Source organism: Triturus cristatus, chromosome 3_1, assembly GCF_964204655.1.
Source record: "Triturus cristatus chromosome 3_1, aTriCri1.1, whole genome shotgun sequence".
NCBI lineage: Eukaryota > Metazoa > Chordata > Amphibia > Caudata > Salamandridae > Triturus > Triturus cristatus.
The window spans coordinates 619282067-619301761 of record NC_140583.1 but is presented as its reverse complement, the minus strand read 5'-3'; the positions used below and the strand labels follow the sequence as shown (position 1 = coordinate 619301761).

At 41.7% G+C, this 19695-nt stretch overlaps 1 protein-coding gene across 3 annotated transcripts in view; it reads right to left on the bottom strand.

Moving 5' to 3' along the window:
• ANKDD1A (ankyrin repeat and death domain containing 1A) overlaps positions 1-19695 on the bottom strand; it is a 419853-nt gene that overhangs the window by 85214 nt on the left and 314944 nt on the right. For all 3 annotated transcript variants that reach the window (XM_085644555.1, XM_085644556.1, XM_085644557.1), the window contains 3 exons: positions 17556-17654; positions 3461-3556; positions 3098-3299 (listed from right to left, as the gene is read on the bottom strand). In XM_085644555.1, the coding sequence (XP_085500681.1) occupies positions 3098-3299; positions 3461-3556; positions 17556-17654 (397 nt within the window). The remainder of the gene's footprint in view (positions 1-3097; positions 3300-3460; positions 3557-17555; positions 17655-19695) is intronic.

Sequence of the window (19695 nt, the reverse complement as noted above, 5' to 3'; positions counted from 1 at the left end):
ATTCAGAGATTACAGACTTTACAGAATGCTACAGCAAGACTGAACCTGAAAATTCCACACCGGCAATACATTTCTCCTTATTTGAAATGCCTACACTGGGTGCCAGTGGTCAAACATATCCACTTTAAAGCTGTCACTTTGGCTTTTACAGTTCTACTTAAGAAATAGACTTAAACCTTCTCTAGATCTTTAAGATCCAACAATCTCAGGCTGCTCCAAGTTGCAATATTTCTTAAAGCCAGAAAAGGCGGTAGATCCTTCTCTTTTCTTACAGCTAAACACAGGACTTCACACCCTATTCGTTTACATTTGGACCCCTCTGAGTCCATCTTTAAAAGAAGCTAAAGACTGTCCTCTTTAATGAAGTCTAATGCTAAGTGACCTCCACCTGCCCACATTAGTGTTCAGCTTTTGCTGATAGCGCCAGGAGGCTTCTTTGGAAGTAGCTGCATGCTGTTCAAATATAACTGATTGATTGACTGATGACATAGGGCCTGATTAAGAGTTTGGTGTGGGGTACTGGCCACATTAGTGTTCAGCTTTTGCTGATAGCGCCAGGAGGCTTCTTTGGAAGTAGCTGCGTGCTGTTCAAATATAACTGATTGATTGATTGATGACTTAGGGCCTGATTAAGAGTTTGGTGTGGGGTACTGGGTCTGCCCCACTGACGCACCGCCAAACCCGTGGTCCGGTTGCCCGCCAGATTACGAGTGATTCTCGTGTCTAGCTAGTTTTTTTCATGTTCCCACTGTGGTGACCTGAAAATGGGCACCGCAATGGGAACGCCAAAAAGAGTTCCTGCATTGCCTGGACTTTTCAGCCCATACCGTGCAGGAACTGGCGTGCATGCACACAGGGGGGCACATGTTGTGCACCCCTGCATGCAGCCCATGGTGCAGTGGCAGAAGGGGGCCCTGGAGGGTCCCCTTTGTTTCCTCTCCGCCACGGTTTTAATAGAGGTGGAACCGCTGTGAAAACTGGGGTGGAGAGGAAACTTGGAATTTACTTGGCGGGATCACAGCGGTCCCGCCAAGCATATTGAGGCCTCCTGGCCACCGCAATACAACCAGGGAACAGCAGTTCCCTGGTGGCAGCAGTGGGGCAACGGAGGGCCGACCGCCCAATAGGGTTAATGTTAATGTTAATGTTATATGATATTTGTTAAGCGCTCGTACGCCCGGAGGCTTCATGGCGCTGTAGGAAGGAACAGGCGTGGCCATCGGTTGGTGGAGAAAAGGCAGCTTAGTGATGCGCCTGGGAGAAGAGCCAGGTCTTCAGAGAGTGTCTGAAGCTGAGGATGTTGTCACTAAGTTTCAGATGAAGAGGGAGAGAGTTCCAGAAGGCAGCTGCAAGATGGTCAAAGCAGCTGCCTCCGAGACGCTTCTTCTTATACGAGGGGATAGTCAGAAGGGCTTTATGAGCAGACCGGAGGTTGCGGGAGGGGCTGTATTTTTTAAATAGGTCTCTGATGAAAATGGGGCCAATGTCGTGTAAAGACTTGAAGAGGATACACCCAGCTTTGAAGGCCACGCGTTGCTCAACCGGGAGCCAATGCAGCTGTTTCAAGCCAGATCTGACTGATTGCCTTCTAGGGATGTTCAAGAGAAGTCTGGCTGCCTGGTCGGAAGACCACCATCACTTCGCCCCCACAAGTGTGGCGGTCCATGGACTGCCAGACTCATAATTAGACCCTTAGTGTGTTGCTGGAATTCAAACCAAAATTCATATTTTACTTTCACAGAGAAGCAAGTCCTTTATGGTGCCTCTCAGTATTATTGTGCCATAACAAAGAAGTTTAGTTGTTTCTCCAACATCGGATGTTAGTGGTTTTCCTTTTCCTTAATATTATGTACCCCAGTGCAATAAAGTCTGTTTAGATAGGCTGTAATTGTAGCCATCCCTTTTCTTTATTACCATGCAGGAATGGCTTATCGGATTTATCTTTGAAGTGATCAGATCACTTACAGCACGTGATTAAGACTACTGTGCCACAAATAGATGACAGGGTGGAATCCCCTCAAAGGTGATCAGGGACATTTGGTCTCTCCACTTTATGGTTTTTATCCAAACCAGGCAATATATTAAAGTACCTACCCCCAATTTGTTTTTCCCTAACAGGCTACACACAGAATTTCCAGTTAGTCTCAAGGAAGACCCCACTAAGACGGTTTAAATATCGCGTTTTTTCCAGTGGTAGAAACGTCGACGCTTTAATGTCAAGTGTTGATGATCACCCAGGATACTAAACCAATAATTTGATTAATCACTTACTGGGTGGATAGTTCTTCTTTTTTCTACTTTTCAAAAATCTCACACTGTATATAATTTTTCTATGTAGTATATGTCCATGTATTTTGTGAAATGTTTTGTGACATGTAAATATTTCAATGTGTGAGCACTTTTAAGTCCGAAATGTTAGTTCAAAAGAACTATTCTGTGTGTATGTAAATATATATACCACAATAAGTTTGCACTGGTATTTCAAAAAACAAATAAAAAGTATATAATTGAATATAAGACAAGAGTTTTGCGCTTTTTGGTTTGGACATAAGGCCTCGCTTTCTCATTTGTTGACTGTTCTCATCTATTTGGAGAGAAATAATTGTAAAATAAGTTCTTTAGATTATTAAGAGTGGCAGAACCACTGTTTCACATATACTAGTTATCCCCAGGTTCTGCACTAGACTGGGCTACCCCATTGTTTTATATTGTTTCTCCAACATCAGCTGCTCAATGGAGTATACCAAATAATGCTTTTGCTGTGAATTTTCACTTAGAAGATTTCTAATCAGAGCAGTTGTAAAACTGTTATATAATTTAGCAAGTTCTTCAAATAATGACACAATCTGGTTATTCACCAATGTCAGAAGAGATTTGGGACCACTTTTAAGTTAATGTTGCAATGTGATATCACAATATAAAATAAAATAAAAGTAAAGGCTTACCTGCCTTCTTACCTTTTTCTGCCACATTGAGATGACAAATTCTGACACCTTTTGAGATTGCAGTTAATTTTTGTTATTCTATAAAGCAGGTTATATAAAGTGCTCAATATAGGGTGAGGATCATGTTTCAGAGTATAGGGTAATGATCAAACCTGTCCACTGTTCCTCGATTGCCCTGATATGCCCATCTTTAAACATCCAGTAATGTGCCAGCTTTTTCCAGTCAGTGGGTTTGAGGTACTTGGTGGCTAGCCGCCACATCACAGATCGAATGTGTTGTGTCTCCAGCCCATGGTCCTGCTTGAAGGTTAAATGCTGCTCCACCCAGGAATCGGAGTCACTGTTCATGTTGTCCTACAATGTGAAGAGACATAGGGGTGAATTACATGCACCTAGATGAGAAGCCCATATTATGCCCTTCAGGCTTAACTTTATTTGAAAAATCACATTTTGAAAATACAAATCGGGGCACAACAGCTGACACAAGCACAATGTATCACACCTAGTATAAATACCTTTTCCCACTTATAAAATCGATCAGCTTTGATGATCATGTCTGCCACGTTGATATGGTTTCCACGAGCAGCTACATCCAAACATGTTTTCCCTTGCTGGAATAAAATTAATATAATTCATTGTTTAAACAAAGCACATGTATACAGGACATGTAGCATACCTGTACATAAAAAACATGCAGAATAAGATACACATGGAGTAAGAGAGTTGGTTTATATATATCCAGTACACAATCTAAACATTCTGGAAAAGGATTTCTGACTGAGGAAATGCAACCATTTTCTTTGATTTTCCCTAGTTAGAAGTTCAATGAGGAAAAACATATCTTAGTAGATCATTATTCTTTCTGGGGAAATTAAAAAAAATACACTTGCAGATTTATTTTACTCTCTTACAAAGAACATTGTCAAGCAAAATGTTTCTACATCAGCTCTAGTGATATGTGAGTGTTACCTTTAGATTGATATTTCTGCCTTGTTGAAAAAAGTGAAAAGCATAATTTTCAATGGCAATTTTGCTTGAACAAGTTATTTAACTGATTTAACAATCTTTCTGGTGCATACTCTAACAGCAGGTACCTAACATTTCGAGTATCCCCAAGTACCAGACTGTATCAGGAGAATCCATCAGTAATGGATCCGTTTTGCTCTGTGGAGACTCTGTACTATCCTGGTAATGACAGAGCAGAGAAAGATACAAATGCCACCCTATGCAACTTGTATCTTTTTCCTTCCGTGCCCTCAGACGCAGACTATGGAACAAATTATCTGAGACCCTGGGCTGAATTTCTAACTTTAGACCATTTTTAGATATAAAAGGGGCCACTCCACATAACGAGGAGATGCGTGGACAGTGAGGAATCTGAAGTTAGTGCATCCATCAGAAAGAGCATTACCAAAGGTAAGTAGCTTCTGATGGATACTTCTAATCACAGATTCCTCACTTTTAAAATAGATACCACTTCAGTATGTCCCAAAGGTGGATGGTTTGGGGAATGAACTCTGACCAACAAGTCCTGCAGGACTGAGTAGGTTAAGTTACCTTCTCACTAGACCTGACTATCTAGGCAGTAGTACTTTGTGAACGTATGCATCAAAACCCATGTTGCAATTTGGCAGAAGACTAGGAAAGTTACCCCTCTCACTAATGCCATTGTAACTGCCTTGGTCTCTGTGGAATTGGCTCACAGGCCTTCAGGGGGCTACATCTTTGGCCAGAGCAGTGCAGATTTTAATGCAGAAGACTATCCACATTGACGGTGCTCTATTGCACTGCATTGCCGTTCTTTATACCGGAAAACCCCATAAAGAGCCGATCATCCACATTATTGTCCCTTGTGTGGTCAATTTAAAAGTTCAACATCCCGTTAGGGTTTAGACAATAGAGCCTCTCTTCCTCTTTCGAGGGGTGAGGCATAACAAAACACATGCAGCAGAGGATGCTTCAGTTCCACTGGAGAAAGCACCTGGATCCACTTTCAATGGCCCAGGCACTGGAGCAGGGGTTCGAGTCTTAAAACAGGAGGCAAGCCAGAATTTCCTTGAAAATCACTCTGGTTTCAAACAAGATTCCAGTTCTTCTTCTGCAGGGCAGAGGGTAGTAGGCAGCAGGGCAGCAGAGCAGAAAAGCAGTTCTTCTAGAGCAGCAGTCCAGCAGAGTAGCAGTCCGTGTGTCAGCACAGCAGTCCTTCCTCCTGGCGGATTTCTTCACTCCTCCAGTAGCGTCTGATTTGGTGGGGTCAGAGACCCAGTACTTGTACTCAGTTGTGCTTTTGAAGTGGAGGTGACTTAGAGGGACTTTGAAATGTACAGAGGTCCAGCCTCCCAGCTCTGGCTCCAGACTCACTACAGGGTGGGGGATATGCAGCCCTTTGCGTTGGAGCAGGACAGTGCTTATTCACGTGCAAGTGTCAGCTCCTCCCTCCTATCTTGCCAAGGATGGCACATCCAAAAGGAACAAAATTGGACGGAATGCTAAACAATACACACATTCACCTCCAGTCACAAATATCTGGGTTTAATACATCATTCTTTTTGCTCACCACGCTACCCAAGTTTAGACCCAGCCATATGCAAATCAGTCTTGATCCTGTGCCTCATGTGAACAGTCCAGTCCGAACTGCCAGGCCAGGTCCTCCCTGAACCGGAAGCAAGCATCCTGGGACTGGTTTCGGGGCATCACCCCACATCAGCTAGGCTAGCTTGAATCCATTGGCACAGTGACCACTGGTCCACGTCTGGGCATACCCTTCCCACTTAGGGCAACAAAGGCAAATGGAACAATTAATGGTTGGAATGCTGAACAATGCAAACATTCACCCCCGTTACAAAGATGGCACATCAGCATGTGGATGGCCACTCAGCCACACCTAACCTTCCTTTATACGTGGCTGTCTAGAGGGAATGCACAAAGCCAAGCTCTCACTCACCCACCCCAGACGTGTATTGGAGACAGGCTGCAGGAACACAGAACTAAGAACAGAGAAATGCCATCTTTCTAAAAGTGAGAAAATGAACAGCTATGTGCGCACTCGTTTTGTATAAAGTAAGCTAAGAATCTATTCGTGTTTACGTTATTCTGATTTTTGTGTACAGTGCCTGAGGTGGTTCTACCCTGCCACCTGTTAAAGAAAATTAGAACTAGAGCGCTGTGATCTAGACAGGTTTTGCACTACCATAAACACTCATTAAGAGAGTGTAACTGAATACTACATCATCATTTGTATATGCTTAATTAGTTCAAACATATAGTAACACTAAATGAGAACAAAAAAATTTACATTTTGTTATCAGAAAATTATTCAATGAGTCCAACATAAAGAGTCCAAAATAAAAGGATGCTTAAACGAGTTCTTCTTGTTGACGTGTTGCCTTTTATTGACACATCAAATTTTTCATATTGAATCTTTTCCAGAAGTCCAATAAATGCTTGTGTTAGAGGAAATTAAATAAATCCCAATGCATTTCGGGGGTTGTCATCACCCTTCTTCAGGGGAAATCTACAAATAACAAAAAGTTCACATTTACAATACATTACATCATTGCTTAATTTATTCTAATGGAAATCTTCGTTTTTGATGTGAATGGGTTGGGGAAATGATGAAAAATGAAGAGAGGAATGGTATGTCATTTACCAGGAGGAGAGTAAGAGATTGAAGTATCGAGAGGAGTTGTTAGTAAAGTTTTCATAGTGATGATGAAGAAAACTAGCATGGAACCACAATGCCCACAATGCACCAACATGCTGCGTGCCGTAGTGCGCAAAAAGAAGAGGTGCGGTGTGTAGATCACAGCGCTCTAGTTCTAATTATCTTTCTAAAAGTGGCATTTCTAAGATACTAATGATAAATTCAACTTTGCCAGCAAAGAGGATTTATCATCACCATTCCAATGATATGAAACATGACAGAGCTACTCCGGCTCAATCAGGAATAACAGCTTAAAAGTGTAATAAGGAATTCCCAATGTTAACCTATGAGAGGGGTAGGCCTCACAAGAGTGAAAAATTAATGTTGGTGTTTTTCACTTTCAGGACATTCAAAACTTAACAGCACATGTCCTACATTTTAATTACACAGCACCCTACCCTATGGACTACCGAGGGCCTACCATTGGGATGACATATGTAATAATAGCAGAGTTTAAAGCTTGGCAAGGGGGTTTAAATGCCAATTCAACATGACAGGAAAATTATACATCCAGGCTCAGCAATGATAGGCCTCAGACATGTTCAACGTGCTACTTGTGTGGGTAGCACAATCAGTGCTGCAGGCTCACTAGTAGCACAGGTAGTGCACTCTTTTAGATACGTAAAGATAAATTAAATATGCCAATTGTGGATAAGTCAATCAAACCGTGTTTTTGGGGGAAGCACTTTAGCACTTGTTGGCAGTGGTAAAGCGCTCAAAGCCGTAAGGCCAACAAAAAGAAATCAGCAAAAAGGTGAGGACACCAGGCAAAAAATTTGGAGGAAGACCACTCTAAAGCTGTCGGGTTTAACAGTGTTTTTTTCCTATGTCACCACCAGGTTTTTCATAAATATATTAATGATCCCCGTAACATAGGTGAAAACTGCCAGGGTGTTTGGGGGTCATTATTTTTTGTTTTTTTTAAACAAACTCCGGTTTTGCACTTTCTCCACTGGCCTATTGGTGATACCATGTACCCAAAGCTCAAGACACGGAAGAAAATATTATTATTTAGCTTCTAACATCCTCAACTATTCCCTTCTGGCTTCATTTTAAGAGGAATCATCTGAATTTTTAACAGGCATTGAAGATCTGGATATTCTAAGCTGCAGTATTTCAGTAATTTCTTCAGTTTAGTGCTGGGAAACCCAATTTGGTAGCTGTGTTCACTTTAGAAATCTCCATTCATTTATAATGAGGTAGCAACCTATTCTCTTTCTCATCATTATCGTCTTAAGGGCAGTAGTCGCTGCTACAGGACATGGGTGTTTGGGCGCGGGGGCCTGAAGGTCGGAATGAAACTTTTTAAATAATAAGCACACTTACCAGGATCCTGCTTAAGGGATATCAGGGGCTTGTCGCACATGATCCAAGTTGAAACCAAAAAACATCATGAATCCTCTGGTGGTACCAGCATCTGGATAGAGATACTAAATCAGACTCTAGCTGTAGAACCTGGATTGAGCTGACAGTGGTTTGGGGTCAGAGATTGTGTTGAGATTGGCTAATCGAACAGCACCAGTAGAGTCAGCATTGGCAACGGTATGGAAGGAATGGTCGTAGATTTTGACATTGGTAAAGAAGTCAGTACAGGAGTTTGTGTGGGTCCTGAAGCGGGCCCTGATGATTGTACACCTGCCATCAGAAGTCCCTCTTGAGACCTCTGAGTGTCTTTGTAGACCAATGGCATGCCAGAGGGAGGCAAAAGCACATCAAAGATATTCAGCATAGCCTTCTTAAAGGCCATTATCTGCTACGGTGTCCAGTGAATTTGGCACATGGGGAATATAGGGGCACAGTAGGATCAATTGCAGGATCAGTTCTGGTTGAGGAGACCGGCAAGCGGAGTGATCTGTATCCTCACGTCTTCTTGATAGAATTTGAGTGGTGGGATAGGAGCAGAGTCCCAATTGGCTTTCTTGCGCTTGTGTTTAGACTTTAATTTAGACTTGCTGGAAGACTTTGACAGGAAGTGGATTTTTCACAGGAGAACACTAGAGACTGGGACTGCTGTTGGGCCCAGGGCTAGGAGTGGGAATGTGCTTAGACCACAACCTCTTCTTGTGGTCAGTGACATAGAGTTTCCTGACCCAGTCCTGAATCCTCTTGGGATGCTTGAGGGCACACTTATCACACAACTTAAAGTTGTACTGTACCCTGTACCTCAAGCATCAGGGGCACACCATGTGTGCATCGGCATCCTGCAGTCCCAGCACGGTTTGAATCCTGTAATTTTCGGTGGGCCATTGCTCCCTAGCACCCTACAAATTGTTTTGATGTTGTTAAAAAACTTTTAAAGTAAGGAGTACGGATTCACTCCTCATTGCGGAAAGAAAAATACTGAGAGTGTGTCGGGGTGGTGCATATAAGCGGCTCCACACAGTTCCACCTGCTGGTACGCGTGAGTATTGCTAGCTGATTCTCTGGATTTAGTCTGGCACTTGGTAATATTCGTAATATTCTAAAGATTAATAATCTGTGGTTAGAAATATTCATCAGTAATATAATACTTGTTTATTGCTTACTTTGGACTCCATGGACAGTAGGGAAAAGCAATTGTATAGGACAACCATTTTATAGATTTGTGCACCTAATGACACCCTATGTGCAGAATTCACATTTTATGCCCCTCCATCAAGTTTATGTTATGTGTGCTGGTCCATATGAATGGATGGATAACACATACGTCCCATTATAGAGTGCATAACACGGTCTCCTGCACCCAAATAAGGGAACAAGGAAAATGCAGATGATGGGAGAGGTAGAAAGAGAAAGAAATTCAGGTATGAAAAACAATGTAATCACAAGCTCAAATTTCCCCCTATCCCTCTGGCATATATGGAGCCAAGAACCACTTTGCCTCCTCAGTAAGTAGACTTTCATTTAGCAAAACGACTGATCCGCAGGCCCTCCTACCCAGATGACCTAACATTCATAAAGTCTTGTGCAGAACACGGTTGTTAGATCACAAGCATTTTCCTCAGGTGACGACAATATGGAGAGGAACTTGGGAAGAGCCAATGTGATGACTCCAGTCCTGCAGCCAGCATCTCTTTTTTGAAGATCTGAAGTTGTTCACTCTCTCGCCTCTTGTTTGCTTAACTCAAGTTTGGGAAAATGTGGATCCTGCTGCAGCAAAAATCAAAGCGGTCTGCTTAGACACTGCTCTTGTCAGTGCCTCACTTTGCAAAACGGTTCTCAATATCCAAAACTATCTTCTCTGCGCTCTTATTGTCTTGCCCTTTTTAAGAAACTGGACTAATCTGTGAGGGTCCAAACACACATTGGGGTCCTTCAGAAAATAGGAAATGTGATCCTCACTCTCCCCAAACTGTGGCACCTCCAGAATCTGGCCATATTCTTCAATATATCCACTATGTGTTTCAGTGTTAACACAGGGGCAATTGTGCAGTTCTTTAAAGACTCAGAAAGGAATGCATTGTCCCATTTTAAACAATAGGTCCCCAAATACAATTTTCTCAAGACAAGACCCTGTATCTGCCTCTCTGTTTGCATCACTTACAATTTTACTTTTTACAATAAAGTCTCAACTTGTGAGATCTTTTGGGCTATGCCTCTGTTAGTTTTTGCCAAACCCTTTACTGTGCCATGTTGGACAGATTCTCCTTGTGCCTGGGTGGTCAGACTAAGACACCTCATGTACTCATACCATAAGATTCCTGCAGCCGCCTTAGGACGTGGGTCAAAAAAACTCTCCTCTAGAACTACTTTACGTTTTATAGCCTTGAAGATATGTTGGATTTGTAAGAATCACAACCAAACAGTTTATGACAGAGCAAGAACAGCACACGACTACAGGGCACCCCACCAACATTCACAAAATAATTGACTTAGGTCAAGCTATGAGGGTGCTAAAGAGCTTCCAGCCCAGCACCACATTTGTGGGCCATGCTCAGAATCTCTCCTTGGATTGCGTCAATGCCACACCCAGCAAACTTCCAACCAAAAATCAGTCACAGGACTAGTCCACAGCTGGGGTCTCCTAGGGTCTTTACAAGCGAATTATTCCTAACGACGAATGCTCTGATGTGGGAGGCAGTGACTTTGGGAATAAGCAGCTGTTTGCAGCACAGCTTGGTCCCTGCTAAAATGAAGTGCATTGTGAGCTGAACAGCATAAAACTGTGGCCAAATGGTTTAGTAGGATTTAGGCACTTTTGTCAGGCTCTGCCTTCTTCCTTGATAGGACTTTGAAAGGCATAAGTGCATTAGAATGCCTACTGGCAGCAGGGTAGACCTATATGGCTATCATTAAAATGCTAGGATTATCACTTCAAGCAAATATGTTCAATCAATGTCTTTTGTTTTTTGAAATAGGTTCCTTAAAATATATCAACTAACCTTACCCCCCCCCCTTTGTTTTACCTAATGAAGTGTCGGGCCTATGTGCACCTCTGTGCTACAGCATTTTACAACAGAAAATGGAATGTACACTTTGGTTTCTTTCTACACCCATATGAGCTACGTTTATTCTGACAAATTCAGTGATTTGTCTTGGTGTAAATCCTGCATCAATATCTCATTTCAGCCTTAAGATTTAACAAAGAAGCATTGGCAAAGTCCACAGCTCTGGATTTAATGTGATAAAGCATGCATCCTTAGCACATTAGAGCTAGCCACATGGAAAAGAGCCAGCATTAGCAGATGGAAAGGGCTGAGGTTGTAAAGTTGTCCCTTGTGCAATTTTATGCAATTACTTGAGTGGAAGCGGAAGGATACAACTGAATTACTAATAGTATTAGGTCGGAGATAAATCCTCCACTGGGCTGGGCCAAGACGCAATTGACAAAGTCTCAAGCCAACTGCTGGAAGAGCTGGCTGAAAAAAGCCAGAGGTTGAAACAGCATTTCCAGAATTTACTCTTTGTAGGTAGGCAATAGGTCTGTTTCACATCTGTGCAGTCAAAACCCATATCTAAAATGTGAAATTATCATTTTTTTTTAACAAATCTGCTCAATATTCTGGTGTATTTCTCAACTGTACAAATCTAAACCCTGGTATGCTAACCAAGGAAATGTTGCCCTGAATGTCATGAGTCTGGCAATTCTAAACATATGTGAATTTTCTTTAGGAATGTAGTATGTACAATCACTATTGTAATATTAGTGAACATCACTAAATTGTGTTAGAATCACTGTTATGGTGCACTGTTCATTTGATGACAGATATCTAACTCAGGACTATATGAAAACAATTAAGTTTGGGCCCAATGTATGAAATTAGCATTCCCAAAAAGTGGTCACAAATTATACACTATGTGTTTTGCAAATGGAGAAGAATTCTGCAAGTCAATCCATTTTCCAATAGGTCAACTCATAAAATTCTGAATTGTTGTGGGTTACAATATGACCTACCTCACTAATATTCATGGGGTAGGTTGCAAATTGCAACTTACTATGATTGGATGCCATAGCAGGGATGGTGGCCTGCTGGGGTCAGCAGACCACTATGCCATCACAGTGATGGTGGCCGGCTGGGATCAACAGACTACCATGTCTGTAATCGCATGTAAATAGAGTAAACGTTCTTTCAATGCACCCTGCTTTCCTTAACGGAAATGATGGTCTACTTAAAAAGCAAAGTTTTTTTTAACTCTGTTTGAGAGTTGACAGTGGGCCTTTGGACCACTACTACTCTCCTAAAAATGTCTATACATTCAATAGGATTTTGAATTTCAATTTGAAAGGGATACCCTGAGCACACCATTTCCCAACTGTAATTCTTTATCGATTTCTAAACCTATTTCGCAAATCAGTAATCACTTCCTGAATCACAAAATTGGTTTAGTAAATACTAAAAAGCCATTTAGCTGTTGCAAACACTTGGTCAGCTACATATATTTACTGTAATTCAGTATAACCTAAGGACCCCTAACTGGCTGGCCGAGAGGATGTGCTGAACGTGTTGTTTGTTCAATTTTCTGGAATTTGTTTCCAAAACATGCATTAGCATCAGTTTTCCTTGGTAGGAACATATTGTTGCCAAGGCTTGACCCACATCTGTGTTCCACATAGTATATGGTTACCATTCATATATATGGATGTACTATAGCTTACGGATGCCCACGGATGATACTCTGGATGCATTTCATTTGGGAAATTTGGAAATTTGGAAAGCAATTGAAAGTTAAATGTCGGTTTAGGGTACCTGTTTTGGGTGCAGATATCAGCAGTGGGCCCTAAGGGAACTGATCATAACCATATAATTCCACCATCTACACAACCTATGGTTTCTATTAATGAGTCTCAGATCTCCCTTGTCCTGCTGAGTAGTCCACGACATGTTGTACTTAATGTCAGATTTACAGGAATGTTACCCTTCTCCAGATTTTCTCATGCAGGAACATATTTCTGAAAGGGTTGACTCACATCTGTGTTCCCTAAGGTCTCCAGTGAGTGGGGGTGCCAGTCGTGTGTGGTTTTGCAATGGGGTTGAGCAGGGATCGACTCACTAAACACCAGCGTATGTTTTGATGGGAACCTGCAAGAAGGTAATGTCTGTAATATTTGGATCACAAGGAAACCTACCAACTGCAGAGATTTGGTAATGTGGCTTGTATGAGTCCCAGCACGTTTTTCTACCCTGAATGTCATCCAAATGTCAAACTGTATAAGAAAATAATAAAACATTTTTAAAAATCAAATTTTTGTCACATATCTGTGACAGAAAACTCCAGCACTTCCTGGAAAACTGTACAAATCCTACCATCTATAAATCCTACACTTCTACTGATCAAAACGGCACTGCACGTATGTGGTAGGTCAATTGCAAGAGCCTTAACTAGGTCAAAAGTTCTACCGTGCAAGGACCATGCATGCTGACATTGTTCTGTCACTGTTTTGGGCTGTTCCTGTTTTTTCAATTATGTTCAATGACACATGTTTTATTTGCAGTAGTGGAGGAACTCTAAAGTTTTGGTGGCTTTGCTGTTCCCCTCAAATTCTGGAACTTTCTGTCACAGAAATATGAGGATAGAGTTTGACATTTGCAGGACCTTCTAGGTAATAACAAGTTGTGGATCTTGGTAGTTCCTAATCAGGTGGCACTAGTGACCATAACACATTGGAAGCTTCTCTTAAAATGGACTGTGTGTTTACAGAGCCGAGGCAGGTTGTGGTCTCCCTTGCTTTTGGCCCCAATAATGGAGCAGGCTGCGCAAAAACGTTTTTGGGAAAATGTTTCTAAAAATGATGGCACAATATATAACTGTAAAATGTTCTACCTCTATTTGGCCCCCTCATCATAGGTGGTTTAATGCGGTCTGTTCTAAACCACATAGGCAGTTGAAGGTGGCCCTTAAATCTGTACCAAAAAATAGGGGCAATATTACACGTAAAGTATACAAAGCCGCTTTGATGGCTAGGAAGACTGAACTGAGAAATGAGGCTTAGTCCGATTTGCTGGCTGCTGGGAGTGCGAGGGAAGTCAGGTGATTTTGGGAGGTCGTGAACCTCTCGCTTTTTTGCTGATGGGCAATCCTCTAAGGTAGATAGTTTATAGTTTAAAAACAGTGAGGGTCACTCACTTCTCGCTCATTTTTAATTCTTTGAATAATGTTGATAAGTATCAGGATATTGGGATTCCCTCGGGGATAGACAGGGAAATGGCCCTCCAGTTTAGTCAGTCCATCACTGTCACGAAAGTCGAGGTGGCTATTAAGCACAGCCGTATAGGACAGCCCCGGGGCCTGATGGGAGTTCCAGTAGATCTGTTTAGAGATTACCTTGACCTCTAGGCTCCATTGTTAAATAATGTTTTAATAGCTGCTATCATTGGCCTGCTCCCTTCCATATGGGAGGAGGCTATTGTCGTATCCCTTTTTTAAAAAGGTTCATAGATCCAACCTGGCCTGTTATCAGACAATTTCCCTACTGGATTCCAAAGTTAAGATCTTGGCTAGGGTTCCATTGACGTGTTTATAGGGCTGGGCTATCTCAAACAACATTCTCTCTGAAGCCCAATATGGCATCAAAGAAGGATTGGGTACGGTTGAGCAGTTTCTGAACCTATGCTCATTATTGATAAGTACACCAAGTCCATAAAAGGTTCTTTACATCTAGCCTTCATGGACTTGTGCGCTTTTAATACGGTGAAACGGTCTAACCTATGGGACATGTTGGGGAACACGGGGGTAGAAGAACCACTGGGTACGCTTATGTGGCGTTTGCACTGGAATACTTTGGCTAAGATCCGTTGTGGTCCTGGGGGAGAATTTACGCCTCCTATACATTGAAATAAAGGGGCACGTCAGGGTTGCATCCCAACCCAATTTTTGTTTCTTATTTATATTATTGGTTTAAAATCTCATTTGCTCCAAAAGAAACTGGATTTTTTTAGCTTCCTTTTGTAAGTTACCACTCCCAAAAAACACTTTCTGAAGATACTCCCTCAGATCACCTCGCATTATGGATAATCCAGATCCCAGAGTGGTAAATAAGATCTCTATCCATAAACTCAAATTCTTAGTACATTTCAATAACACATAGCTTACATTGACCCCCAATTTCTATTCACTAGATTTTTTTTATTATCAAGAGATGCATGGCCAGCACACAGTGAAGAAGAAAACTTTGTAAAGCAAAGCTCGATTGTTGGTGATAGATATTGTGGGCTATTTAAAAAACACTCGGCGACAGGAAGAGCCTGACTGACATAATGGTATATTATTTTTTAGACTTTTCCTTCTGTGAAAAATGTTACAGGTGAACACTCTGTTATCCGCTTCTCTCTTTTCCCCCACTTGTATTCACTATTTTCTAAGTACAAAAATCTATTTATTTAGGAAATCCTTGACTATTCTACACAAATTACATCTTGATGAATTCAAAGTGTGTCTACTTTTCATCAATCTGCCGCTTTCTGAGTTCTCTGATGGATTTCATACCTGTTACCCCCACAAAAAGTAAGCAAATATAAAGTACAAGAAACGCGCATTCTGAGAGGCAGGAGCCGTGTGTGTGCCCCAGCATGGATCATGGAGCCTGGATCGCTATGAAGAACCTACAAGCAGCTTCTGCCGCTGAGCTAAGACACACAGCTCATTCCTCTCATAATACTTCTCAAGGAGAAAGAAACTTGGTGAGAAGGAGATGTGTAACATGAACCAGGGAGTGGGAATTGGAAAGGGAGGGACTAGAAATGATTCTAGTCCCTCCTCTTCCAATTTCCAAATCATGGTTGATTTAGCTCGGTTGGTGGAGTGGGAGGGTTGGTGGATTAGAGGAGGGCTCTTCCTAATATCCTACCTTTTCTAAAGTGTATCAAGCCAGTGGGAAAGATTTGGTTAGGGATGAGGCCTGTTCTGTCTGGATGGGGCAAACTCCCTCCTAAAATCCCACCTCTAATTGGAGATTGTTTTCCACTGTGGGAGACAACAATATGAAAAGTGAAAAGGGAGGAGTCTGTGTTAAATACTGACATATATCTGTCATAAGGGCAGCCTGGGAACACCCTTTCATGACAGCAAAGGGGTTAAAGTATTGTCACTTTGTCACAATGTTAATCTACCTCTTAAATGCAGAAAAGATACATGTGACTTTACAATAAGTAAACCTACTTTTAAAAGACTTTTTACATTTTTCTTTGAGAAATAATCGAATTTCTTTGTTGCTTTTTTACATTGCTCACACAATCAAGAGGCTGCTTCAGAGTACTAAATAAAACATAATGTAATCACAAACTGCAGAGATGGGTCAAAAGCCGCACTCCTGCCCCTTGGTGCACTCTCTTTAATTTATCACAAATAAATGGATTTTACATCATACATCAATCCCTTTAAAAAAGTCTAATATTAAAAGTATGGTTACCCAACTGTCCACAGCTTATTAAGCAAACATTTACATGTCTTACTGTCTGTTTTATTGCATGGTAAGTATGACTGAATATTTCTACATACATACATATTATTTTAATGTAGACTCGTGCATCACTTCAATAACTGCTGCTTTGCAGTGACATACATATTATTTTAATGTAGACTCGTGCATCACTTCAAAAACTGCTGCTTTGCAGTGACAGATAGGAATGCGCGGTTCGTATATGAACAGGTATTTTTAACATTGCAATTATACACAATGGGTGTCGAGCAAAGTCTATACCTCGACAATAACTATTAAATAGGCCAGTTCCTATACAAATGAAGGTTTGACAGGGTTGTGACATGTTGCCCTATAACACAGCAATGTCAGTGTACATTGTTCTAATTGCTCCTGCAGTTTTAAAATTTAAATCACAAATATAATAATATTGCGACTGCTGCAGGTCAGTTTCCATCCACCTTATAGCAATGAATCAGGGGTCCCTGCCATTGTGAATGACATGAAGCTATTGGTGGATGAAGAGTACGTCAGGGCCTTGATCTTGCTATATTAGTCAGCAGCGGTGACACAGTCAAGCACTCAAGAGACTCCAAGACATACGCACCTGGGGGGACTTTGCGTTGTGTACAGTACTATCTGGAGATAAAGCCCTCTCTTTCATATCTATTTTGCCATGATCAAGAGACTGTGGGGTTCCCTTCAGTGCCTACCTCCTCTCGATTATATAAATGATTCACATGTTTATGTCTAGTTATTTTTAACTAAACAGATATCCCTTCTCCGTGGAGTTAGGAAGACAGAACTAGGTTTGCCAGCAATTATTTATGTGATAGTGGTTAACAATAAAGTGGATGGATTGTTCCACATATTTCCCCTGAAGACCCAAGTTTGATAAATTGCTAAATGTGCTAAATTGACTACACTTAGACTTTAGAGGCTCAAGCACCCTCATCTTCAACATATTTGCCTTATGGACACCAGTCTATCCATGTTGGTCTGCTTTTAACATACTGCCTTCTGTACCATGTAAAATTATGTAAACAGATTAAAAAACGTAGATCACGCATACCTTGTCCATCAAATTGAGATTAACACCAGCAATGAGAATCATCTCGACTATATTCTGCCTTCCATGTTCAGCAGCGATGTGTAAAGGCGTCTGCAACCTCTGCGTGGGTAAAAAACAGCAAAATAAAAACGTACCGAGTATGTAAAGCAGAAATGTCAACAAAAACACAACCGCGTTGATCAATTGATAGTTTTTTTTTAACAACAAATGCTATTAGGTTATTTTGCGATAGGAGGGGCCATAGCCCTACAAAGGCCTGTAAAGGAGAAAGGATGCTGAGAGCACCAATAACCACATTTCTGTTATGTAACAACACCCGCCAAACATGCAGGTGAAACGATATAAACCATATACAGACAGTTCTCGATCTCTGCATTAATATATACCACATACCAGTCTCAATGTATACATATAAACAGGGTAGCAATACGTTATCTAGACGAAATAGGGAGTAAGGAGTAACATGGATCAAAGGGCACCATTTAGGGGTCCGTATCTGGCATAGGGGCCAGGTCGATACCCCGATATGTCGCCCATCGGGTCCAAATCTTTCTGTGTTTCTTAAGGCATCCCCGGGCATCAAAAACAGCAATCTCGGCCCCCATACATTTGTCTTGTTCAGTCTTCCATTTACCTAGGGTCGGGGGAGATGTCGCCTTCCATAGTTGCACTATGTCCCTCTTGGCTTTGGCAAGGGCCAGAAACAGTAAGTGCTGTTTGTACCTATTCCCACCGATAGCGTCAGAAAAATGTAACAGGAAAAGTCGTGGGTTGAGATGGAGCTCCCACGACAACACCTCACTGAGGCAGGACCCTATCCTACGCCAAAATGGCTGCAACTCTGTGCAGCTCCAGACCATGTGTAAAAAGGACCTCTCCTCCCGGCCACACCTCAGACATGTAGGGGATTGGATAACGCCCATCCGCCAAAGTCGCACTCTTGTAAAATACGCCCGGTGTATGTATTTGAACTAAATGAGCCGGTAGTGTGTGGAGACCGCCGCGCCCCTTGGGCTGGCGATGGCTTCGGCCCAGTCGTCATCCGTCAGATCTGGAATGTCGGCCTGCCACGCAAGTCGTATCCTGTCTAGGGTAGTGGGTGTGTGGGTCGTCAGTGTCTGATATATTTGTCTGATCTTGTATCAATTGATAGTTTATCGTCATGTTAGAGAGCATACCCAATGTACACTTCAATAATCCTCATTTCCACTAAACCCAATTAAAAATAAATAAACCCCAACATGCTGCGCTTTGTATTGCATTCTGTCACCATTGAGACAAAGTAAATTTAACTGCTCGGTGCATTACATAATCAGATGATATACATCTAATGTAAACTACACTACTGAAAATAAAGAATAAAAATGAAGTTTTGTCAGTTATGGGATCCTAGCATATTTAACCACAATGCCTAATATATGGGCCACAAAACAGATTTAAAAAGTTGTCAGCGCACAAAAAGGGGTGTCTATGCATACCTGTGGGCTATCATTCACACAGAACATCGCTGTGCACGATCATGCTAGCCCGTTTCCAAGTAAGATCCTTCATTTGCTTCTGTATTATAAATGCACCTTAAAGGCATTTAGTCACAATATTTATGTATTTTTTTCTTTTGCAGAATTATATAGCGCGACCTCGACCCAAACGTATTGGAGCGCTTTACATGAGCAGCTGTTACGTTACACAAGGACACATTCATTTTTTACTTTTCTTTGGTAAGCAAGGGGAGATTTAGTGATTTGCCCAGAATCACAGGACGTAGAGTCGACCCGAAGCTCGAACCTTGGTTTCCCAGCTCCAAAGTCGGCAGTCTAGCCGTGAGACCACATCCTCTCCCATCTTGTGACATTGATGTCTTGAGGCACTGAAGGTTTACAATTGAAAAAAACTAGAAACATTAGAGACTGAATCCAGAGCTTGCAAATACTTGACATCAGAGACCTAAAAGCATGTGTACTCAATGCATTCACTGCCAGACAAATCAGACATCTGAGTTCTGTCTGTGATAATCAGTGCACTTCGCTCTACGAAATGCATATGGCACTAATCCAACAGAAATCTGGTCTAAAAAGATTCCTCCCCTTTCAAATCAATGGCATATGCCATAAAAGTATTTCGGTTTAATTGAATGGCCCTT